Raw genomic sequence first — 26187 nt, 5'->3', positions numbered from 1 at the left:
CGTGCACATCTGTGTGTGTAGATTCTCTGTATATGCATAATTTATATCTTGGTTTTCTCACAATCTGATTTCTTTTCAGTGGGATGCCATAACTGAAATGGATGAACACAATCGTCCCATTCATACATACCAGGTATGTAACGTGATGGAACCAAACCAAAACAACTGGCTGCGAACAAACTGGATCTCCCGTGATGCTGCACAAAAAATTTATGTGGAAATGAAGTTTACCCTGAGGGACTGCAACAGTATTCCGTGGGTACTGGGAACCTGCAAGGAAACTTTTAATCTCTACTACATGGAATCAGATGAATCTCATGGATTAAAATTCAAGCCAAACCAGTACACTAAAATTGATACTATTGCAGCTGATGAGAGCTTTACCCAGATGGACTTGGGTGACCGCATTCTTAAACTCAACACAGAAGTTCGTGAGGTTGGGCCAATAAACAAGAAAGGATTTTATCTTGCTTTTCAAGACATTGGAGCGTGCATTGCTTTGGTCTCAGTCCGTGTTTATTACAAAAAGTGCCCTTTCACGGTCCGTAACTTGGCCATGTTTCCTGATACTATTCCAAGGGTTGATTCTTCCTCTTTGGTGGAAGTGCGGGGCTCCTGTGTGAAGAGCGCTGAGGAACGTGATACTCCAAAATTGTATTGTGGAGCAGACGGGGATTGGCTTGTGCCTCTTGGACGGTGTATCTGCAGTGTAGGATATGAAGAACTTGATGGTTCCTGCCATGGTAAGAAAACAATGCTTGATTAAACATAGTCTTAAGATATTATATGAACAGTAAATAGCTCGTTGTGTCTGGGAAACACTGCATCACATTTTCAAGGAATGCCTCTTATGCAGAAATAAGCAATGTTGTTTAAAATCATTATACTATGGTTTCAAAGAAAATGTTTAGTTACTAAAGATTATTTTCATTTTGTTGAAGATTGATTTTTGTTGAATTGTGTAGATTCCTACAGAGTAAATGTTTATAGGCCAGTTGGTCACCTTGACTTCTTTTATAATTAGTGAACATAAGTGTCCATGTTAGAGCAGAGTCTTCTAATCTATTTTAGATGTGTATTTCAGGATGAGATAAGCAGTGGTGGAAGTGTTTCCCCTCTGTTCTTAGAAAAGGAAACTTAGTCACCTAATTCAGACTTAGGTCTTTGCTGTAGGTGCATGAAGATGAAGTATTCACCTGAAGAGATGATGCTGTCATCCATGCTTTGGTGGGTTTTAATGCTTCCATGCGTAATGTGTTCTAGAAAATCTGTAACTGAGTTCAATTGGAGAAGTTTGAGTCCCTATTCAGAATTAAAGCAAAAAAGCAGTTCAAATTGTGTTATCACCTTATGTCATGCTATGTGTCTAATACTGGTGTTTCCCAAAAACTAAGGTAAGAAATACAGTAAGCAAAACTGCTGATGAAGTGTCAATACATCGGAGTGAGTTGCTGAATGCTGTTTTGCCTCCTTCTTGTATCTTAAGAGCTCTGTTTTAGAATAACTGTACTTGATCTCCCTTTGAAACTTTCACAGAGACCTCTGTGTGTGTTGGTGTGTGTAGAACAACATAGCACTGCACCTTGTTGTATGACAGAGCTAAGGATGTTTCAAACCAAGGCAGCTAACTGAAAATGGCTACAAGGGGGAACGTATCTTTCCGTATCAGCATCTTCCATATGTAGGTAGGACAGAGGACACATGCAGGAGGAAAAAGTATGTCTTTTGCAGGTGCTGTTATGCTTCGTTAAGCCCCTTCTCTGCCACTCTTGAAAGACTGGTTGTGTTTGTCAGACTTTGATAATTGGGCTTCATGCGCAAATGGGAAAAATCAGATTACTTCTGTTTATAACATGAATTTCTAAAACTTTGAGTCTAGTACTGTGCTTGAATATACCCCAAGCCTGTGACCTTGCATGGATTCAATTTGAGACTGACACCTATGGAGAATGTGTGTTGAGACTTACTTTCCACCTGCCATGCCTTCAGAATAGGTGATACTTAGTGCTTGGGTAATACTTAATCATAAAAGGCATGCATTTTTTCATACAATGGAGTTTTGTGGTAGTTGGTTGTTTTTTCAGCTTCAGAAACAGTGTACTAAAGAACACATGTACTTTTCATCATTTTTCTACCTTTCATGAGTTTCACATAGACTTTTTTAAAAAGATACTCTTACTCTTCACTGTTGCAATGAATTGTAGAGAGCCTTAATAGCCATTGAGATATTAATCTGCTTTGGTTTAATTTTGTGTTGTAGCAAAAAGGGGGGAAAAAAAAGAGGTCTGTGTCTATAAATTATGCAAGTGAGATTTCTGATGCCTACATATTCTGCTCAAGAGCTACTCAGATTTAAGTAAGCTGTGCAGTGACCTTGAGATGTACATGAAGAATATTAAAAGCATGCTATACAATAAAATCAGAGAATGAAATCTGCTTACTGTTTGTTGTCTAATCCTGCTGCTGTTAATTATCAAAATATACTCATCACAAAGTTTTGACAGTGCCATTACTGGAAAGAAATATAATTTTCTACAAAAGGTCAAAAGGTCCCTCTCTTAATGGGATAAGGATTTTCTTCGAGACATTAATACTTGATGAATTTCTGTCCATTATGAGAGTCATACTCTAGAACTGTACAGGAGCAATAAAACCAGCAACCAAAGCCCACATAAAATGTCAGGAAACCATTCTGCTGTGCATGGACTCCACTCATTTATTCAGTTGACCATACAATCTGCTGCTGAACAGGTACCTATTAGATTAAATGGAACATTTAGATGAGTATTCACATATTCTTACCTTTTTGCCCCAAGAGCAACAGATAACTATTTTAGATGATCATAATCTATTAGAGCTTCTGTATACATTTTGAAACCATTTCCATAGGTGTCTAAGATTTTCTTTTCAGTTATATTCAATGTATATTAATATTAGTACTACTTTTTCTGACAGTTTCTCAACATTTATTTGTTTTATTTCTTGGTGAATTTAACCTCACTAATGCCCACTCTCTAGGGTTTTGCTTAAGCAGTGACTTAGAGTTTCTGTCAAGATGGCTTATGTTTCCCTTTGTGCCAAAACTTGTAGCAGAGACGTGTGCTTGGGTGGCTGCGGATGCATTTTTGCGAGTTTTTGAGTACTGTGAACTTAGATCACCAGCTAAGCTGACAGCAGGCTTCCAGACAGCCTTAGCAATTTCAAGAGCCTTGCTTCTAGGCTGAGGCAAGGATCGGAAGTTTGGAGTTAAAAAGACTTGTCACCAATCAATAAATCCTGAACCAACTTGTTCTTAATCATTACATCTTAAAGCACTTAAATGATGCTACCTTTCTGTGGAAAGATTGTGAAATGTACACTTGCCTCGTTTTCATAGAAACATAAAGGTGAAAAAAACCACCTCTGCATCTATTTATTGATACAATATATTTTATACAATCATGTATTTTTGGTTCCCTTTCCACCCTACATGCCCACTAAATCCAAATCCAAACCTGAACCCTCTTATCCCTTCCATTCCACCATTACAAGTCTGAACACGGGAAGGGAAGCATTGGATGCTGTTCTCTGTGTTTCTCAATAGGCATCCCAATACCAGATGTATTAGAAATATAGGAGAAGGTTACTAGAGTAGAACTAATCTAAACTGATTGCCATTGTTTTTCTTCTGTGTGACAGTAACTTTAAAGATAATGTTATTATTTTGGAACGTCTTCTGGCAAGTAGTTGGGTGGTGGGCAGCATATAGGCTAATACCTGAATGTTTTTCCTACCTCCAAATGGAGTCAAACTTTCAGTTACACACTAGTGCACGGTTCAGTGAGGAATAGTAAGCTTTTGATTATGAGTATGGCTTATCTATCACAAATCTTAAAAAGTACATCTCTATATTCAGGAATTACTACATCGCATTACTACTTCAGTTATACAAATGAGTTGGTTTTATATGCATCTCTCTTTGTCTGTGAAACTATCAGTATTCCTTATCCATTGTTTGCTTTAGAAGTGTAGTTTCAGAGTGACAGTGTCTGGAAAAGAACTGACAACTGGATTAAAATATCTGTTTTTATTAAATGTCTACTTGAATGCATCTAGAACAGAGGGATGTTGATAGAGATTTTTTTATTGATTTGGGCATTATCTTGCTTTAGTGAAGTCAATGGAAAAAGTCTTATTGACTGCAAGATGCTCATGGTTATTCATGTATTGTGCATGTTTCTTAATGGCGTAGCCTGAAGGGGGAAAAAAGCCATCTTCTCTGAACTGGTTCTTGATTCATTACATGTTAATAAATGTGTAGGAAACAATAATTTGGCATTGCTAATCACAAACGTCTTGAGTATGAAACATTTGCTTTGCTAGATCGTTGGTACCAGCCCCTGTAACAAGTGAGTTAGTCATAGCATAAAAGGAAGAGATGCTGCATAGGAGATTAGATGCATGAGATGCTAAACATCAGTTAAAAGTAGCCAGTTCAATGCAGTACCTCTTCTGAATTTCAGTTCAAGACAGAGGTCATCTTGGACTTAACAAATGCATAATATATGCAGGCGGTATGTTCATGAAAATTGTAGAATGGTTTGGGTTGGAAAGGACTGTTAGAGATCATCTGTTTCCAAACCCCTGCCATGGGCAGGGATGCCACCTGCTTTTTGTATTTAAAAAGAAAAGCAATGAGGAACAAAGGGTTACTTTTATTCTTGTGAGCTAAGGAAAAAGAAAATCAGTGTCTTGCTTATAAAGTAGTGAGAGTGGATTTGACAGGTATCTGCAATGTAAAAAGGATAACTGGATGTTTTGAAAAACAGTACAAACATGTGGCTCTTACACTTAAGATAGTTTTAATGAAATAGGTTTTGTGACACTTTTCAAAACTGAAGTGAGTCTCTGCTAAGTTAGTTCTGTTATGCCTATTTGAGTTCTGGTTATATTAGTTGTCATATAAACTTGACAGTTCAGAGAACTGAACTGTTCTCTTAAGTATGATATACTAATAATTGGCTGATTGCTAATTGAAGCTTGATTTTATTTTTTTAATGATTGACTAAAAAGTATCTGAATTAATCAAGGTTAGTAATTAATTCAACTACACGCAGCAAATACTAATTATTATAGCAGCCTTAACATTTATTGTAGACCAACCAAATGCAATACAGAAGTGTGTTTTAACTTCTTAAAGTAGACTTTTCTTGAGGAGTATTCTCAGGAGCTGTTGTCCCTTAACACCTCCCCTTCCCTCTCAATAATGTAGCATTGTTGAGGCAACTTTTAAAATGTGTTGTAACAGGCATTGGCAGACTTAATTAAATTAAAACAAATAACAAGAGAACAGAAACATGATTGAGTTATTTGAACTTTAGTTGCCCAAACAACACTTCCTAGGGATACTAACGCATGAAAATATTTAGAGTTCGATTAAATGAACAAATACTTTTGTTATTCATTACTCAAAATTGTGGTAGTGTTTCTGTGTTAAGGTTTGTCTTGGTGGCCTGTCTTCAGTCTTTCTGTCTGATTCAATTAGTTTGTATTTACAAAGTGAAAATACTTTCTTACCCTTCTCATCATTTGAGAGCTGATAGTGTGACTCCCTGGTTAATACAATACTTGCCAGTAATAAAGATACTTTACAAACCCTAGTGAGCTATGGTATGGAAACGTGGCAACTGCTTTGTGACAGTTCATTAAAACCACACAAGCTCATGATGTGGTTGTGCTTTAGTTAGCTACCTGCTGGCATAAGAAAAGCAAAATGCACCTGCAGTGGAATGGCAAACTTCCTGATAGTTGCAGAGATATGATATTGAATTGGGTTCTTTTTTTGTTTACTTTTTTCCTCTGGAGTATTTATTTACTTTTGTGATCCATTTTTCTTTGCCAGGCCTTAGGCACTGAAGAAAAGTGTGTAAAGGAAAACCACAGAAAGTCTTGGACTAAAAAAAAGTGGCTAAATTAAATCTAAATTTTCTTTTTTTTTTTTTTTGAGAGAACCCTTCCATAGCAGTAGTCAGAGTCCCTCCTGCAGCAGAAGTGGGACACTGTCCACTCCAGCGCAATAGAACATTGCCCAATAAAGGGTGCAATTAGCTGCAGGCTGTTCTGGATAGCCAAAGGTGAGCATTTGTGATGATCTACTGACTATTCTTTGTTGTCACTGCAGAAGGTCCTGGGACTACTTACAGCTAGGTGGTTGCATTAGCTGATACTGCATGTCTGCTAGACTGCCACAGGTGATTCTCCTGCAGATGTAACTTGCTTCAAGTCTTGAGTACCCTTTCCTTTTAAAATACAATGTGGACAAATAGGGATGTTGATAATGCAAGCCTATGAGTTCAACAACAACAACAAAAAACTAACTGAAACCTAATTTCCTTCTGAAAATGAAGCCTTGCAAGTGAAACCTCAAAGTGAGCCCACACCCAAGGTAAAGGATGAGCATCGCTGCAGTCTGCAGGTACTGCAGCAGGGTGCAGAAAGCCAGTGGCAATTTGTGAAGGACCAAGAGGAGAGGTGGGTGGGAGCATGGAAGGCAGTGGTGATGTGAAGAAGGTCAGAATGAGTGATCAGGTATAGTGATGTGCCCAACAGCATTGATTCCATAGTTATTCTTCAGTATCCTTTTGTTTCTGAAGCACCAAGACATGATGTGTGCTGTGTAGCAGATGTCCCCAGTGACATCACAAAGTAGGGGGGATGAGGAGGTTGCCACATTCACCACATTCTCCCCCATTCTAGAGTGACTGAGAAGGGGGTTACTTATTGCAGTATTTTACATTAATTCTCCAGAAGATACCAATCCAGAACTTCTTGTTTTTTGATAGTATGTGATTTACTGTGCAATTCCAAAACTAAGTAGTTGCATTATTTTTTTAAAGTGAACAGCCATATCATTTATTGGAATTTATAGCAAATTCCTGAATATGCAAGTGCTCTGGAAGAGGTTCACACAATTTTTTTTACACTTAGAAATGGTGGGTTACTTTATTTAATTCATGTGAGTCTGAAAAACTGTAGAGTTCACTGTTTTCAATGAAAGTGCTTTAGACCTTTGATTATTAGCGCAGAGGTTGGGGGGAAACACGCTGTCTTGCCTATGTTAGGCTACACAGTATATGGGAATGCTCACTACATACTTTAACTTGAATTCTAAATGTGAATAAAATGTCATTGCCGATGGAAATTTTGAAGTACAGTTTTTAGGTTGAATTACTAAAGGATTTTAATATAATCCTATAGCATTCATGAAAAAAATCAGGAATTGTGGATAATAGCAACTCTATAGGTAAGGGTACAGAAAAGCACCAACGACTTGTTCAAAGCTTCTGAATATGCTTAACCACAAATAACTGCTAATGTACTGCCAAAGATCAGACCTGATCTGAACTTGAGAACTACATACATTAGAAAAATGGCGATATAAAGGTAGTTCAAGCACAAAATGGTAGTTTAGTTAGATGATTTTTTGGGGGAGGAAGGGCAGAGTAGAGTACTGGTAGCACCTCTATGTTCATTGCATACCCCTTTAATTTCTTTTACTGTGTTTTTAACTTTTTTGTGTGCTAAGCTGTTTCATGCTGTATCTTTGTGTTCTGTGTAACAGGATAGTTCATGCAAAGCATTTGAAGATATGCATGTTTATTTAAATTTTAAATTTCTAGTGTTATATACTTTTCACTGTCTTAAAACTAAGGATATGTCTTAAGTTTGTTACTAAAATGATTTTTATTTATTTTATTCTTATGCCAGCAAAATTCTGGGAATTGAGTACCTAAGGGCAATTGTTTCCCATGACTGCGTGGGTTAGCAGCCAGAAAAATCTCAATGACACACACATTTAATGTTGTATCTCAGACCCAACCATTTTTACTTAATCTGTGGCTGTCTGTACGTTGTTTTTTTCAGTCAGGCAAATTGTAAGACAACAAATCTGATAAGCAGCACCCCTTTTCAATTGTTTTTAAGAAGTAAGGATTTAAATATATATATATTTAATTTTATCAATGAAACTAAGCTGATGCAAATTATATGTTCATTTATTGCATTCTTTTATCATAGTGACTTACCTTGCATTAATTCAAGCAAATAAGGGAACTTACAATAGCCACTACAACCTCGTTTACAGTATATTTCATTGTAAAATACAAATTAAAGCCTGCATCTGAACAGTGTGCGTAATTCAGTTTGCAAATAAGTTTATCATATAATCTTAAGAAATTACTTTTTTTCACTTTAATTCAGAAATGTGTGTTAAAATACTGTTATGTATGAAATGTGCTTTGATAATAGAAACATGAAGCCAACTTAAGTAAAAGAACAAGTTTCAAACAAAGTGTCACTGATCTACATCTGTGCGTATAGACGTGAGGTTTTAGGAGCAAAACCATGCTGATTACTGTCTTGCCTCTGATTTTCATTAGTTTTGCTGGGCGTTGATCATCCCAGCTATCCTCAAAATATACTAGGCAAAAATTTTGAGTAGTGCAGTGATTTCATTTTCATTGTTTATGACTCAGTAATATAGCTGCATGATTCAGTGTTAGCAGCAGCCCATAATATATTGCAATTATTTGTTCTGGCTGTGCTGAAAGTAGTAGTGTACAGTGACGGTTGCATGCAAAACTTAATGCTACAGGAAACAATTTTTTCCTTGAGTTTTGTAAAATATATGAACATTTGTTTGTGTTATATATTTATCCAGCTGTGTATAGAATGAGCACATTTAAAAGTTGTTGTCTGACTTGCTGTTTTTTAAACTTGCTGTGCAGATTTCTCAGCACTCTGCAGTGTTTTTAACCTGTTTCTTAGGCTTGCCTGGGGCAGGTCTCCTCACTGCAGTGTAGGAGTGCGGGGCTGTGTCCTGGGGTGGTGACACATGATGATGCTGGTTTAGGTCTCCAGGCTTTCCCTCTGTAAGTGCAAATCAGCTCTCATGATGTGCAGAGCAAACGGTTGGAGTATCAGGGCAGGGGCTGTGGGTCTACTTCATGAATCTTTTGTAAACCTGTGTGCAGATGGATTTATCTACATTGAGACTCAGTCTTCCAGTGGTTACAGTCCAGTCATAACTGAGTTCTCAGTAAAGCTTTTATTTTGGTTGCTTGTGCCAGAATAGCCATTTAATGAACTCCTGTGTTGTTAAATTCCCAAAGGTTTATTTTTCAGAAATAAGCAGATGCATGCCAATATGCAAGTTACTTGCGTATTGGTAAAATGGGGATAACAGGACGACAGGCTGGGTGCTGTGGTGTGGGCACGGGCGAAGAAGGCAGTCACTAACCTTCAATTCCTGCCTGATTTTCCTTACGGTGATGGGATTTGCCCTTAAAATGTGTGTTGTGTACTAAAAAGACTGAGAGAAGCAGTACCTGTCAGTCAGTCCTGGGGTAATACAGCTTTCTCTTATTTGCCACAAACTTTTCTTTTGGGAGTCACTAGCTAAAGCTTGAGTTCAAACATTTGAGATTAATTTGACTTGGAAATTGATCATGTGTGAAGTGCAATGAACAATCTCAACTGTTTCAACAGGCATGTATTGGCTGTGGGCAGGTTTTCCTTGAGAGAAAGCCATGGCCTGCTGCATGTAATGGCTGTAGATGTTGAATGTTGGTTGCAGCTGTGATGTCGGAGCTATAGGAAGCTTTCCTCCAGCTGGAGAAGCATAATGGGGTTGTTTTATGGCTGAGCATACTTTCTCATTGAGGTTTCCTCAACAGCAGTGCTAGAAACATACATCTGGAAAAGCTCTGAAGAGGTCTTCTGTGATGAGCATGTGGAAGAAAGAAAGATCATAATTACTCCCTTACAAACACACAGTAAAATGTATTTAATACAGAATGGTTTACATTGCCTTGTGTTAGGCATTCAATTTGGGCATCCACAATGAAAACTGAATAGAAAATAGAAATACTTCTCAAGGAAAATGTGATTTACAGCCTTGGCCGCTAATTAGGCAAATGACCACTTTGTGTGCTGCATCATTGCATAAATAGTGTTCAGGACATACAAAGAAATATGTTGCAATAAAATAACAGTTTTGACTCAATAATGGTTTGTTATATTTGTCAAATTTGTCTGGTACATTTGTCTTTGGATTATTTGGAAATACAGTTCCTAGAATGTTTATTCACTGTTGACTTACAGTGGAGCCCTGAGTAGGAAAAAATAATGATAAACTGAGGAAAAAATTGGAGACTGAGTGCTCAGTGAAAGGTTCCAAGCTTTTACACTACATAAGGCTATGGATTTTTTTTTTACTAAATTATTTAGAAATTTTACTTAAATCTTAAGTTTATTTAGATTTCTATGTGCAGATACAATTCTGCCTCAGATTCTCATATACTGGAAATTAGGTTCTTTTTTAGGTAAGACACACCTCATGTTGCTGAACACAAGTACTTAAATTTATAATTTGAGGAAAAATCAAAGCATTTCAGAATATGATTGGTGTAGGTGATGTTCTGTGAGAAGTCATGGAGTTGAGCTGGGAAATCTGAAAATAATCACCTGTATTTCCTCTGAAGAAGGTTATTAACGAGCAGCATATTTAGAAATAAACCAAAAACACATTCTGTAATGGGATTGTTCCCTTAGAGATTACCCATCATTTTATTCAGTCAATTATTAAAGCATTTATACTGAGAAATGTAATTTCAAAAGCAATCAATAAAGGCTTTCCTCATGTGTGATTTAGCCTGGGAATTGCAAACAGGAGTAAAGTAACTGCACAAAGAAATTTCTGATGGAGAGTTTTTTTATTATTATTCAAGACAAAAGTATGAATGTAAAAACTTGAACTGTATTACTGTAGTTGCTTTTTGGATCTCAGGAAGATCTTCAAGTAAGAGGAGATTTGCTTCAGCTGACTAAATTATCCTTTTCCTAAAGCTTAATATTGAAAATAATATCAAACAGTAGTTTCATAGAGCAAGGCTGATGTAGAATGTAAAGTCATTCTGTGTCATGGACTAATTTAGGTTTCAAAGGTATTTAGTATTTAGAGGATTCTTAGAAATTACTGCTCCCCAAAATCTGTCATGCTAGAGGCATCATTTGAGCCAAAGCAGTGAGGAAGCTACCCATGAGCTTAAGCTTTTGCCAGATTGGAGAAAAAAAAATAAAATATTTATTTTCCTGCTTTATTGCTTTTTTTTTTTTATTCATGATCTACTTAGTAGGATATTCTGCTTGTTAGGCGTATCACATCTGATATCTGCATACTCTGAACAAGCATGGTCATGCTTCTAACAGTACTTGTGATGTGCTCCACTGGTCTTACTGCAGACTAGTGTGAATCTTTCTGGTATTTATCTAAATATATTTAAGCTTATGTATCTCTAAAATTCTCGTGTCTGTTGCAGCTGTCATCTCACATCATTTAGACATATTGACATATTCAAATCTCATTTATATAGTCAAAACATGCACAAAGCATTTTGTATAGTTCTGTACAATGTCACTTAAAGATGAGGAGAGGGAAGGACTTAGACCTGAAGACAGAAAAATCCTGTCGGCAGTTTTATTTCCTAGCACATCAGCTTATGTATCATTCACTTTTTCTGTATCATAATGTTTAGAAGATCCCTGGTTTGTTTGTATATTTTACACATCAGCCTTTCATTGTCCTTTTGGGCAAGTCGCTGGCAGAAAGTTTTTAGATTTTCAGAAGTATTTCTTTGGAAGAAATGCTTCAGAAGATAAATGGAGCAAAATAAACAGTCTGCGCTGTCTAAGGCGCTCTCAGGCAAAAAGATTGCATCTGAGTGCATTTCTTCCTTTCCCCTTTTTATGTGTTTTCTTCTTTCTGTGATAATTACTTTTTCTCCTACTTGTGCAGTACATTCCATTTGCTTTTATGAAACAATTTAAAATTGTTTTTAACATTTTACACTATTAATAGTGTGCCAAGAACTTTAATTTGTGAATGGTAAATACTTTATTATCTGTTGCCTGAGAAGCATGTGTATTACTGTATCCTCTTATATATATATATATATATATATATTTTTTTTTTTTTTGGAGACTAAAATGTTTTCTAAATTGCTTCACTTCTCAGAATGAGAAGACTGGTCTGTGTCTACTTTTTTTTTTTAATGTTTTATTATGGTGTGTTACACTATTAATCCACAAGTTCTTGTGTTTTGACATCCATATGGTATACTCAATGTAAATTTCAGTTGTGAAGGTAGGTCTGAGGAGTTGTAGGGGAGCTTAGGTGTGTGTTGTGCTTGCAGCAAAACACACACCTTTAAAAGAAAACATAGTCTATAGAAACTAATGTTAATTCTTACTGGTTACCCAGTGTTAGCTCTTCCCTACAGGCTTATGCATGTGGTGTTATATGGGTTGTAATCAGTGCTGTTACAGCTGGTGGTTTGTGTCAGGTGCTTAACCACAACTTGAGTTAGTGTCCCCCGGACACCTTTTTGGTGACAGTGACATGCGGCAGCCATCTTGTGCTCTGAGCGCCCTACAGAGCCAGCCCTGACTATAGCCACCACTGCTGTTGATGGCCCCCAGGTCTCCCACCTGCCTGAGCTTCTTCTCTCAGGCCCCAGCTGCTGGTCACTGCTCCCTGGGTTTCCTCTCCAGCAGCTCCTGGAGAGTTAACTCTAGATGTGGCCTGGTCTCTGGGTTATCAGTTGTCCAAACCTCACCCAACACGCATCTGGTGTGCATCCACTTCTCATAATCTAAGTGGCAACATGTCTGCTTTGGTGGTTGAAGGAGATCTAAAGGTTTAAATAAATAAAGGCCTACTGTCTGACACACCTCAAAACAATGAGCTCTCTAACACGGTCTGGTAGTGTTTTACTTCATGTGCTGGAAATCCTTTTCTTGGGGGCGTATTTTTCCTTGATTTTATTTTTGACAGTCCCATCAAATCACAGGAGATTAAATCTTGCATAGGCAAGAGGTGGCTGACCTGGTGATGGTAGTCTTTTAAACAGTAATGCCTATAAATAATCTCTGTAGCCCAATAAATAAATATCTTAGCAAAGGAAGGTGATCCTGGGGAGCCAGCTTACTGCAGTAAGCTTATGTTATTCTAGGGCTATGTCTGCTAAAGGTAGAATAAATTATGTAAAATAGGTCTCATACCTACCAGTGAAACATCTAACAGAGTCAAGGACTGCACTTGAAATGTCTCTCTTTAAAGAAGCATTGCTTCAAAGGGATAATGATCAAAGCATGTCCCAAAGGACATGGAACTGTATGCATAGAGAGATTATACTCCACATGCTAACAATGAATGTTTAGTTATTTGGTATCTAGTTATTATATAATAACTTATGTATGTGAAACATCTTAATTTTGCTGTGACAGCTTGACGTTATTCCCAGATGTTAAATATTTCAAAGCTTATCTTACATATATTCATAAACAAGATGAAAGTGTTAATTCTAATTAAAATGATGCACAGTTCAGCAGCAGCCCTAATAAAGTCCCTGTGGAACAGTGTGTTTAACAGCAATATTTCTTTTATGCAGAGTCAAAATACAGACTTGAATTTTGCGTAAATGGATCGTCGTGGAAAAACTCAGTGGTCAAGATTGGATATAATTTTTCACGTTTTCATAAAATCTTTCAAATATGTAAAGTATTCTGAATACCACAGTCTATGTGTACTGACAGTTTATGCAAGAAACTGGAGAGAAAAATCCAAAACTTGATCAGTATTCCATCAGCCTGATGTATTTATTTCACTTGGTGATTATGATCATAATATAACATTGTCACACTTTGCAATTAATTAACAGCAATATTTGAGAAACCACTTTTTAAAATACAATTTTTCAGGGACTGTCAGAATTTTAGTCTTGAGTCACTGAGATATCAGAGACTTGAGTAACAAGTAAAGGTGGTAAAATATTTTTGATTTTTTTAAAGTTAAAATAGATATTCTACCACATGTACAAGAAAACATAAAGGAAGTTGCAAAGCTGTGCGAAATTAGGAGGCATAAAAGACCCTGAGGACAGGCCTGGAGGAACGCCTAAAGATGTGTTTGACTGATGGTGTTTAGGAGGCCAGTACAGGCAAATCCCAGAGCAGGAGTATGTTTTCTAGTTAAAATCAGAATAGGGGTTCTTCTACCGACAGTAAATGAATAATATATTTGATTACCTCTGCTTGTGCTCTTTTCATTATCATTTTGCATATTTACAATGCATAATTTCTTAGTTATTTAAAATTATATGCATTTTTATTATAATTAACAGGGCATGGCACACCATTCTAGTAAGAGAAATTCTGTGAAGGTCTAGGTTTGTAAAATTTCTTTTTCAATTCTCCGTAAGTCTGGGTTCTGTTTAAAGGGAAATTCTGGGGTGAAATTTAGAGATCAATTTTTTTTCCTTTTATGCTATGCATTTTAGAATGCCTTTTATTAAGAATCATGAATTATACTGATGATGAAAATATTAAAAAAAAAAAAAAAAAAACTCGTTTGAGTGGTTTGTCGTTATCTTTAATAAGAAAAAAGGTGTAATTACCTTGCCACAAGTATGGAAGATACTCTATTTTTTGTCAGAAAATCAGCTTATCATGGATAGTGGTTAATATCTGGCAGGGAGGTAATTTTTTCCAGTGTTGTTTCATAGAGTAATTTAGGTTGCGCAGGTTATAATATTTTTGATTTGATCAGGTTTGTAAATGTTAAAAATGATTTTTCCTGTGTGAAAGTTCCTGGTTTTATTGAGAAGTCCCAAAATAAATTACTGTGTTTAACTGAAAAACATCAGAGGGAAAAGAAGCCTGTTTAAATTTGTGATGTTCATAAGGAAATGGCCACCATGTTGACAAAGTCCAATTAAAGAGATTTGTTGATGATCCAAACTGCCTGAGGTCTCTGGATGGCTCCTGGTCATTTGTTGGAAGCCTAGCCAATGATGCAAAGTTTCACTAGATTTGGTGAATGGCTCAAGGTCGCTGAAAACTTGTGTGTTTTTTTAAGCATATATGTTCATATGTATGAATGGAATGTGCTAATGCTAGTGCAAAATGCAGAGCAGTGTTCTCTGCGTATTCTAGACCTTTACAAGACTTTTAAACTATTGCTGCTCTTCCACTATTAGATGGATGCCATTCTCTTCTTCCTTTAAGCAGTTAATGTCTCAGCAACCTGATTTATTAGCTATTCTGTCCAAAGTTAACTACCACAAACTTCTACAGTCATGTCTGTTCTTATTGACAACTTCATAATAAAAAGCACAAGAGGAGGGAAAAAAATATTCATGGTTGTTGTAGCCAAATGATTGATTCAGATAAACTTGAAATTCATAGAACTATGTGAAACTCATCCTCTTTGGTAAGGCATAGTCTGAATGAGATACAGCAGCCCTACCTAGAAATGAAAAACTCCCACACACAAGCTGAGGATTTCCCTCCTTGAAAAAAGGGAGGAAATAAAAGCTTACTGGTTTTTTATAGCTGGAACTGTTGTGAAGGACAGCAACAGAGCACTAAAGAGCAGAGCAGACCACTAAAGCAGCATATTAGCCTCTCTTTTGCAGTCACTTTGTGGTACAATTGGTAGTGATGTTACCGAAAATGGTAAATAATGGTGGTACATGATGGAATAGGATAATAGGATGAAGTACAGCTCATGATTTGATCATGACTGAAGATGATTCAAGAAATACTTTGAAAAGTATTCTTGGACAATGAGAACCTTTTTCTCTTACCAGTCATCAGCATACAGAGTAGGTAAACAATGAACCCTTAAAGGCTTCTAGAGTACATTAGTATAATGCAAAGATCGGTTATTGATGTTTTAATGGCTTCGGAGCTTAGGTTTTAATCTGGTAGCAGGGGCAAAGGGAGTATTTTTTTCAAGTAAGACATGACCTAAGCTGACAAACAGGCTGTTTCAATGCATTTTTTCTGATCTGCGAGGCTGTTGAGAAATTTCAACAGTAAACCAAAAGCAATGACAATTCCATCTTCCAGAGTTTTTCTGTAAGGCCTCTTTGGATGAGTGTTACAAGGTACAGACAGTTCGGAGTGTGTTCCAGATGATGAAAGTAGCAAAATCCAACATGACTCCATAGCTGAAATTAAGAGACACTAGACATTGTCATACTGTAGGATTAGTTTGCTATGGCAGCAAGAACTTACCTATGTGTATACTCAAGAGAAGCCAGGTACTGATGTGCATGCCATCTTTAATAAACCTGTGTTTTAGAGTGTGGTTTCTGTGTGTGTGTTTACACAGAATGAGAGACGTGTGGCTGCATTCTTCCTGCTGATCAGTCTAGCAACCTTCATTTTGGCCTCTTCTGTCATTGGATCCAGTTTTCTAATGCTGTAATTGGGATGACCCTAAGGATAAGTCTACGCTATTTAGCTGGGCTCTTTTTACTATTTGCACACAACTCAAATTTTAATATCAGGCCGTTTAATTGGTAGCAGATCTCAGTTAAGAAACAGCTAGTTCTTTTAATTTTTTTTAGTAGTTGTTATTTGAGTGGGGGGAGGGATGGTGTGATAATGTATTTTAAGTGTTGTGATTCATTTTGTTTAGTTTCAAAAGGAATATAGTGGATAATATTCATTAAGGCCGTGTAATTTAGAATCAAGTCAGTGGTTAAGTAAAAGTTAATACATGATTGTAAATACAATCAGAAAAAAAGTCGTCAACTTTTATTTCTCTTAAAATACTTGTGTAGGCTCAGATTAGAGGGGAGACAACACTTACAGGGATCCACAGGTACAACCACCTTCATAATCCACCATTAGTGTCACTTAATACTCATGCAACAGTTCTTCATTCAGTTGGTATGGTGTTTGCTTTTTTTTTTTTTAAATAAGCAATATAGGAAGGAAAATGGTAGGAAAAAATGTATTCTAACAGCTCAGGCTGCTTTATACTAGTGTTTTGACATTTACATGCAAATGTATTACCATGACATTTTAAAAATTAGAACTTACTTTGATATGTTTAAATAAAAAAACAATCATAATATAAAATTATGTGTTGAGAGAAACTTTGCATAAACTGAATCCTTCTGCTAAGGAAATAGGTGGCCTCACTAAATGAGAATAAACTTTAAAACAGTCTACTCATCTTCCAGGTAGCTGAAGTAATAGTGAATATGTAATCACAATATAAATCAAATCTGCAAATAATTGTAGGATTACTCTCTATGGACATACTCTTTTTTTCCCAAAATGTAGGTCACGTTAATCACTGTAGCCTGCAATAGCCTACAGAAAAAATATTTTTTTTTTCCAGTAAGTGTAAAATGGTGCTTGCAAGCGGTCTCTTGATAAAATGGCATAGCCTTCATAAAATATATTACCTAGTCTAATGATCCAGAACTATACATGTTTTAAAAGGTGACATGAAGATTGCTCTTCCCCCCATAAATGTTGAATGCGAGTAAGTTTCTTTGTGGCAATATGGCAAGGATAAAAGATCTGAAGGGGCAGCATTTTCAGACCCTACCACTCCTGTAGCAGTGCCTGGATAGATGGGTCTAGTTTGGAACATGTCTCCTGGCCATAAGTTTGGGAAGGCTGTACCAGCCCAGCAGCAGTGAATGCTTCTCCCACCCCTCTCTGTGGGACAGTGCCAGTAGAGGCTAAGGCTAGGGCTGACTGATGGGAGATGCTCCACAGTGGATGGTGTCTTGCTATGTTCTTGTCCAGGTGTCTTTGCTAGCAGCTTAACAAGGCACTAGCTGGGGTTTTGGGCTGGAATCAATGTGTTTGGAGAAATTATTCCCCCTGCTCCTCACCATATCGGTGACCATAAAGAGCTGGCTCCAAGGTCCTTGTTGCCCACTTTCCTGGTGAGTGTGGCTGCCATGGGTGCAGCCACCAATGCCAGGGGCACCCCAAGGAAAAGATCTGCAGATGAGAAGATTCTTCATCTCAAGAAGAAAGGAAGACCTGGAGGGAACTAGCACATGGGATGGCTGACCACAGGCCCAGAATGGAGATGGGGATTGAAATTATCTCACAGTGTCCACACACCTTTTTTTATTTACCAGTCATACTTCTATCACTCTCCTTACCTGTGCTGCAGTTTTCGAGCTTGTTGTGCAGTTTGGTGACCTGAACTCTCTGCTGGTGTATTCCCTTGCAGACGTTACCAGTTAGCATTTCTGCTCCCCAGATCCCAGTAGGAGAATTGTTAATCACAGTACTAGTTCTTCTACATGCAGTTATTTAGCTGTAGCTAGAAGCTGCTGCATTGTAAACATATCATAAAAACTGCAATCTCCTGATTAGAAAGAAGTATTTTATCTACAGTGTGGAAGCTGTAATTCAAAATACTTTAAAGTTGTTTTCATTTTTTTACATAAGTAATGCTGAACCTTGCAGAAATAAAAATATAATTTGTAAGGCATAGCAAACAATGATAGAATCTACTGAGTCGTAATATTTATAGTTAGGAAAAGAATTGTATATAGTAACAAAAAGATTTTCTTTCAAGAGAAATCTGTGAAACTGCTATCTTTGTTCCTGATTTATGGACTTGCCTACTCTTCAGCGATAAATTAGGTAACCTGAAAGAAATGAAGGTGCAGTAGCTATAAAACAACCGATTGATTTTTGACCAAATCACTGCCTTTGGCAACTTTCACAGTTGCCTGCATGCAAATAAACATAGTGTACTTACCAATTACCTGTATTGCTTCTCTTGTATTTCAGTGGCTCTTTATGCCTGTACCTTACCATCTTTAGCTAAATGTTAATAGTATCAGCAAACTAATTTAATATAAAAATCAGCTTGATCAAGGACAAGAGCACAATGAAACTTTTCTGGTACTTGAGAAATTAGTAGTAGTAATATCAAAGATATTCCTTTGGTGTTTACTCTTGGCTTCAAGCATGCTAGTTCTTCTACTTCTCCGTATTATATATTCTCCTAACTCTTCCTGCAGTTACTTATTTCTGTTTCTGAAGAATGCTTTTTGGATTTTTGCTGCCATTTGTGTTGTATCATTTCATTTTAAGATGAGTAGAGGAGCGATGTAAAAGACAGACATGTGGAGGAATAAATAAATGGTTATGATACCTGTCACTACTCATAGTAATAATCATAAATCATTAGTGTTGGAAAAGACCAAGATCGTCTGGTCTAACTCTTTCCCTACCACCAATGTCACCTGCTAAACCATGTCCCTAAGCACAATGCCCAACCTCTTCTTGAACACCCCCAGGGACAGCAATGCCATCACCTTCCTGGGAGACCTGTTCTAAAGTGTTCTAAAGCTTCCTGAGAAGAATTTTCTCCTCATTTCCAACCTAAACCTCCTCTGGCGCAACTTGAACCTATTTCCTCTAGTTAGTCTCACTTCACTGCCGTTTACAACTACAGTGTTTTATTTTATTCTGGGAGTTACTAAAAAAAAAAAAAACCTCCCAGAAATGAGTTTGAGGCCCACTGCTTGGCCTCAGTGTACCTGCCAAGGGCCAAGAGCGAGCATCTGCCTGTCCCAGATATCCCCTGGGTCCTGGTGCCTCAGGACTGAGCATATCGGACACACAAAAGACACTGCTCATCAGGCAGTAGGCATTCCTCTGGAACAGTTTCTCTGCAGCCAAACCACAGGTCCCAACCAGGGTCCTGGGCAGCTGCAGAAGATGTTGTGTGGAGGCTTGCAACTGAGACAGCTGTTAGCAGCTGGGCAGTGATCTCTCAGCCTTTTCGAGAGAGTCCATTCCCTACAGGAGCTTCTGCCTATGCAAATGCCAATAACTTGCTTGTATTAACAAATGCTCTGTCCCTGATGGCCTGTGCAGCACTTTGGGGGGGGGGGGGGGGGGGGGGGGGAACGGAATATGGACATAAGTAACTGAGTGCACTACTACCATGCGATTGGGAAGCATCTTTCCAAAAAAAAAGAACTGCAGACCAGCTGAAGTTAAAAGCGACCTTTGGTGGTCACCTGGTCTGTGTCCCCATGGCTGCCCAAAGCAGGCTGCCCAAGATGTGGTAATTACAGGTCTGTCAGCCTCACCTCAGTGCCAGGAAAAACTATGGAGAAAACTATTTTAGGAGTTACTGAAAAACACTTGAAGGACAACGTGGTCATCAGTCAGAAACAACACAGGTTCGTGAGGGGAAAGTCCTGTTGAACGAACTTCATTTCCTTTTACGACAAGGTTTCCCATCTAGTTGACCTAGGGAAGCCAGCTGATGTCACGTTTTTGGATTTCAGCAGATCTTTTAATACTGCTTCACACAGTATCCTACTGGACAAAATGTCTAGCACAGCTAGATAAATGCATAGCATGATGGGTGAACAACTGGCTGGAGACTCAGGCTCAAAGGGTTATAGCAAATGGGTTTTAATCAGACTGCTGGCCAGCCCCTAGTGGCATTGCCCAGGGCTCCATTTTTGGTCCAGTTCTCTTCAATGTCTTCGTAAATGACTCTGGTGTATGACTTGAAGGTGTTCTGAGTAGGTGACACTGAACTGGGAGATGCCGTTGACTCCCTCAAGGGTAGAGAGGCCTTGCAGAGTGATCTTGACAGACTAGAGTGCCGGGCAGTTATCAGTTGTATCAAGTTTAACAAGAGCGGGTGCTGGATTCTGCCCCTGGGAAGGGGCAATCCTGAATATTCATGCAGACTAGGGGATGAGAGGCTGGAGAGCAGCCCCACAGAAAAGGAGCTGGGGGTTCTGGTTGATGGCAAGGCGGATAGGAGTCAGCAGTTTTGGGCACCACAATAGAAGGAGGGTACAAAACAACTAAAGAGTGTCCAAAAGAGGCCAACAAAGATGGTGAAGGGTCTAGAGGGGAAAACTTATGAGGAGCAGCAGAGGTAACTTGGGTTGTTCAGCTTAGAGAAGGCTGAGGAGCGACCTCATCACTGTCTACAGCTTCCTTTTCACCTTCCTTTTTGCTGATGTTGTTTTCACCTTGACAATTTGCTACAAAGACATTCAAGAAATCATATTTACATCAGAACGAGTAAGAGCTGTATGTTTTGCATCACATATAAAGGGAAGAATAAATTTGTCGCTGTTTTAGGGACTTTCTGTGTGACATGGTAAGTCTTCTCATGTCCCAGAGCTGCAAGGACCTTCCTACAAGCTTGCAGGGAGGTGAGGCGAGGGGGATTGGTGTGATGCGGCTGTGGTGCCCGTGACAGCACAAAGGATGAGTCACAATGGGGCAGCTGTTGTAAGGGCCAGCAGCAGCAGCGCCACCACACTGTGGCCTTGGCCGTTGGTGAGTGCGGATCGCACCTCCTGCAAGCCATGGCTCGGCTGATCTTCCTCGCCCTGGCTGTGCTGGGCATTGCCCAGAAGCCATGGCTGGTGAACGATCCACTGCATAGAGATGGCTGTGAGAGAATGCAGCAGTATGCGGAGCAGCTGACTGAGGGCATGGCTCGGCTGGTGCAAGCGGTGGAGGAGACGAACCAGCAGCAGAGCTGGGTGGCCCTGGGAGCTCTGTTCTTCACCGCATTGAAGCAGTGGCAGTTCTGGGCCTTGGTCAAGCTCCTTGTCCTGGTCTTTGGGCTCTGCTGCTGGCTCAGGAAACGGAGCCGTGAACCAGGCAGCAGCAACAGCGAACACGGCAGCTCTACAAGAGAGGAGGAGAACAACGATGATGGCGAAGACACAGACGAAGACGGTGACTCTGATGACAGCTGGGATCTGGGCAGAGTTTGGGCGGATAGCACCCAGTGGCCGGCGCTGGGCATGGCTGACAAGTGCCAGATGGTGGAGGAGCTGGTGGAGGAACTTCTTGGTGTCTGCCGAAGACTCTCCAGGAACTGTCTCTTCAACCCACGGCTGCAGCCGGCCATCGGCATAGGCTGCCTCTACGAAGGCTGGAGTGCCCGGGAAGACAACGTCCTATACCGCCTGCTCGTGCCCCTGAGGCCTCCCCCCGGGCACGCCTTCCACCCAGAGCTGGGCGCCGAGGGGGAGACGCCAGCAAGGAAGCCCGGCCTGCGCGTGGAGCTGGAGTGCGCCTGCGTGAGGGAGTGTCTGGTGGGGGACATGCTGTGCTTCCTCCACCACTCCGAGGATGAGCTGAGGAGAAGACAGGAGCCCAGCCTGCTGCGCACCCTCTGCACCGGCTCCTACCTGGATGTGGAGAAAACCACCTGCTGGTTCCAGGCCTTGGTGAAAGCAGCCTGGGAGCTTCTGCCGCAGTCGCGCCACTGCCACCTGACGGTGCTGCCCTCCCGCCGCTCCTGCAAGATCAGGCTGGCCAGCGCCTCCAAGAGCACCCTCTCCATCGAGTTCACGCTTGGGGTGCAGATGGACAACTCGGACTCCTTCCTGAGCCTGGAGTAAGCCGCGGAAGGCTTCACCAGCAGCACGGCGCCGCTGCACAGCACCAGTTTCTCCAGCAGCGCAACAGAGACACTGTCAGCAGCGGGCAGTGACCACCCAGACCCTTGGAGAGACTCCGTTCCATCCAGGAGCTTCAGCCTATGCAGAGGCCAATAAATTGGTCCTGCCATCACCCTGCCACAAACGTCACCCACTAAATCATGCCTCTAAGCACCACATTGAACCTTTCCTTGAACATCCCCAGGGATGGTGACGCCACCACCTCCCTGGGGAACCTGTTCCAGTGCCTCCCTGCTCTGAGATGTAATGTCTCCTAATTTCTTAATCCTAATGGATTGTTTCCTTTCCCAAAATACTTGTGACAGAAATCCATGACCTGACTTCCACTGTGAACACTTAGATGTGGCATGTAGCCTGAATAAAGGATAATTTGGGAAAAGTTTTTAATTACACATCTGCGTTACACTGCATTACATTTCCGTGGTCTGGATGGTTGTAGAACATGATGAATCTCAAATTTAAAAGTACAGTTTAATGAGTATGTTAAATTTAATGACAGTCGGTGGTATTGATTTGGTCTTTATCATTTTTGTCAAGTTATCTTGTTTCATGCACACTCAAAGTCCTTAAACAACAACAAAAAAATAATTGTTTATTTCTTGCTACATTTTTTTGTTTGTTTGTTTCTGAATTTTTAATGTTTCTGAAATGTTACCTCACTGATGCACTCCAAGCTTCATGGAGCATTCATTGTGCACCCAAACTCTGTACTGTAGCGGTTTGGAAATGAGAGGAAACACTATTTTTACATGGTGCAAGAGAGGTTAAATGCATTTCAAGACCATTCTTGCTTCCCTGTAGAGTTATAGCAAGCTCTTTCATATTAGTGGGTATTTATGAGGCTTTATTGTTAGCGTTATTGTTTTTACGGTCACAAACTTTTAAAGCAGTTTGGATCAGGTTTTAAACTAATGTTAATGTTTATAGCTTCATTGTCAGAAAAGCACGGTATTGCAGTGTGGGAGAGGCTAGTCTCTGCTGATTTGCTGTAAGGGTAATGGAGACAGCGTGGCTCCACCAGCCAGTTCAGAGCAGGAATCGAACATAATGGTCTGCTATCTCCTGTGCGTCAACTGATGTCTCTCCATTGACCAAAAAAGGAGATCCTTGAGACAAACCTTATGAGACTTAACTTGGCTTTTGTCTGTGGTGTCTTGGGGGTTATGTAATGTAATTACCAGTGTGCTGAAATATATATATATATATAAAGTGGAGTGAATGTTTTTTATTCATCAGCTATATCCCTTAGATATTTCACTCTTCTTTCACTCTTGACATTCAAATATTGTCAAGATGTTACATTTGAAAACATAATACTTCCCTCAGGAAAGCGTTGTGGCAGAACTTGCCGTAGTCAATATTCATAATGCATCTGCCAAGGAGTGTTTATCTCTCTTCTCTCTCAGGTTGCGATGCTTCTCTTCTGAGGGGATGTCTGCTGGTCAGTGTATTTCTCATTCTTTCAGAACAAGCATTTGCATATCAAAGGCCTGATATGAGTAAACATACTTTATACTTCCATCTGTCATTCTCTTCCCATTGAGACACAAAATAAGAACAGCGTAGCAAGCAAGGGGTTTATTTTTTGTCCTTTAATTCTATACCATTTTGCTTGGAATTACGAAGGATGTGTAGATATAGTTTTCTCTGGATGTTTGTGTGTATTAAGGTCTTTTGATTGAAGCTGTCCTAGAAAGAAAATCAGCACTGTTCAAAGAAGTGGTTCTTAGGATGAAAAACAGAGTACCTTCCCTTCTCATTTCTCATCTCCATATTTTGTAATATTTAAAGAAACAAAGATGATTTCATAATGTTCTCAGTCTTTCTTGATTAATAAAACTCAACTGCTATGTACCTTTACCCTCCTACAAATTTAATATTCCTTAATACTTCTTTCAAAATAGACATTAGTCCTTGCTATCTATCTAAATGAAAACAAGTGTTTTCATTTCTTTTTTCAGTAGTTCTCTGTACAATTTTTTCTTTGTAATTTCAAATAATTGTTCTAGGAACTGGTAGTAAGTATGTATTAGAGATTGCAAGCAGAAACTGAACTAGTGCTCATGTTTACTTTGAAAGCTAAACTCATTCATTTACAGAGCAGAAATGAGAACAGGCATCCGTCTCTCTTGTATGCCCACTACAAACAACTCTGGTCCCTTAATAGGACCTCCAGTAAAGCAATGCCTGTGAGCAGTGTATAGAACCTCTGTTATTTACAGCACTGACTGACTTTTGAATAGCTTTAAGTAAGCTAATCAAAAAGACCCTTGCTGCTTATTCATGAACAGAAAGAATCAAATAATGTTTTCCTTATGAATTATACCTACTCTTTCAGACTTAGATTATTTGAAGCTAACGATCAGTTCACTGTTGGAAAACCATGAGAAAGATTAAGACTTTATATGAAGTTTTTAGGCTAGTTTTTCCCAGGTAAGAGCAGGTAAAGGATCTGGGTCTGCAAAGCACACCTCTTCAGTAGTCAGGAGAAAAAAGTTATTCCCAACATCCCAAGCCTCTTTGTGTTTCTTCTTGTTATGCAATTTCAACAGGCAATGTTCTGGTGCTAGCAGGGTCTCACTGGGCTGAGCAGCAGCTACATGAAAATCCCAAGGGAACAACCGTTCCTCTAGTTATTAACAACTTCTGTGATGGTCTCTACAGGCTCAGCAGGGGAAAAAGTACTGGCTGTCTGCCTTCTCCTCTCCCATTTCAGTATGTGTTTCCATGGAAGCAGCTTTTCTCCCCTTGATGATTTCCAGGATGAAAATCCAGATTCAGTGCTGAGTTTCTGCTTTCTTTTCCCTTTTCATTATTTCTGAGGCTTTGCTGTTTGTAAGTTGGCAGGAACTCATCGTGTTGAGACCAAACAGAAGATGAGCCAAGGGTTCTTTTTGTTTTGGTTTGAAACCAAATCTAGATTTACTGCCAAAGAGTGGAATCATCTTTGATAGAGAGGATGAGCTCTCAAACTCCTTGGAGGAGAGCTGTCTTAATTTGTATTTGTACTATACTGAACCCAGTAGGGTGACAACCTCAGCTGGGGTCCTTGAGCACTATTTTAAAGCAATAAACTTCCAAGATATCTGCTCAGCAGCTCAGAACACTGAATGCAGTCAAAGGCCTAACTCTCTGTTGTCCTTAGAAGTCATTCCTTTGACAAAAGATTAGTGTGAAAGAAAAATAATCAACAAAATGTCATCAATCAACTTATGTTGTCTACTGAAACAACAATAAACCCACCCACACCCATAAAATGAAAAAAAAAAAAAAAATCTAATATCTGAGAGGTAAGCTGGAGTTCTCGTTTTCCCCTTAATCTGAAGAAAAGGTTTTGTAGATTAAATTAAGGTCATAACAACTGCTGTGCATCTGCATAGCCTCAGACCTTGGACAGGTGTAACTGAACTAAATTTTCTAGTGCCATATGGGAAGGGATGCAATCCAGCAAGCTCTTGGGTTGTATCAGCTTTTTAGTTCTAGGACAAAAATGCCAAAAATAGCTTGTCAATATCACAGAATGCACACAAGGAGCATTATGTATCCTAAGACATTTTACTGCTTTCCTTCATGGTTTGACTTGATGTTTTTCATACCTCATCAATGGCAAGTATGAAATAGTGGAATGTGTGCAATTTCTGGGACTACTTTTCTCAGTCAGGCTCTGGTTTGTAGAGCTTTCTTCTGATGGGCCTGTGGAGTTCATGGTAGGAGTTTGAAACAAGGAAGCTTGTGAGGGGAAGGTGTGAAAATAAATTCCTGTAGTTCCTAAGAGTGGAAACTTCCTCCATATCTGGAGTTTTCAATACTGGATACCATAACATGCGCTTTGTCTGCTTCATTTTAAAGGTACATGGGT

At 39.2% G+C, this 26187-nt stretch overlaps 2 protein-coding genes across 13 annotated transcripts in view; both read left to right on the top strand.

The window, feature by feature from the left end:
* Positions 1 to 26187, top strand: part of EPHA6 (EPH receptor A6) — a 521188-nt gene that overhangs the window by 126582 nt on the left and 368419 nt on the right. For 8 of the 12 annotated variants that reach the window (XM_068692642.1, XM_068692557.1, XM_068692578.1 and 5 more), the window contains one exon: positions 80 to 743. In XM_068692642.1, coding sequence (XP_068548743.1) covers positions 80 to 743 — 664 coding nt within the window. The remainder of the gene's footprint in view (positions 1 to 79; positions 744 to 26187) is intronic. The other 4 variants (XM_068692609.1, XM_068692622.1, XM_068692617.1 and 1 more) reach the window with 1 other exon arrangement.
* LOC137861383 (inositol 1,4,5-trisphosphate receptor-interacting protein-like 1) lies at positions 19806 to 24306 on the top strand. Its single transcript, XM_068692744.1, has one exon. It carries the CDS (start codon positions 21219 to 21221, stop codon positions 22266 to 22268), a length of 1050 nt encoding a protein of 349 aa, XP_068548845.1. The 5' UTR covers positions 19806 to 21218; the 3' UTR covers positions 22269 to 24306.

The sequence above is a fragment of the Anas acuta genome, chromosome 1 (assembly GCF_963932015.1).
Source record: "Anas acuta chromosome 1, bAnaAcu1.1, whole genome shotgun sequence".
NCBI lineage: Eukaryota > Metazoa > Chordata > Aves > Anseriformes > Anatidae > Anas > Anas acuta.
Note: the sequence above shows the minus strand (reverse complement) of the source record. Positions and strands in the feature narration are given on the sequence as shown.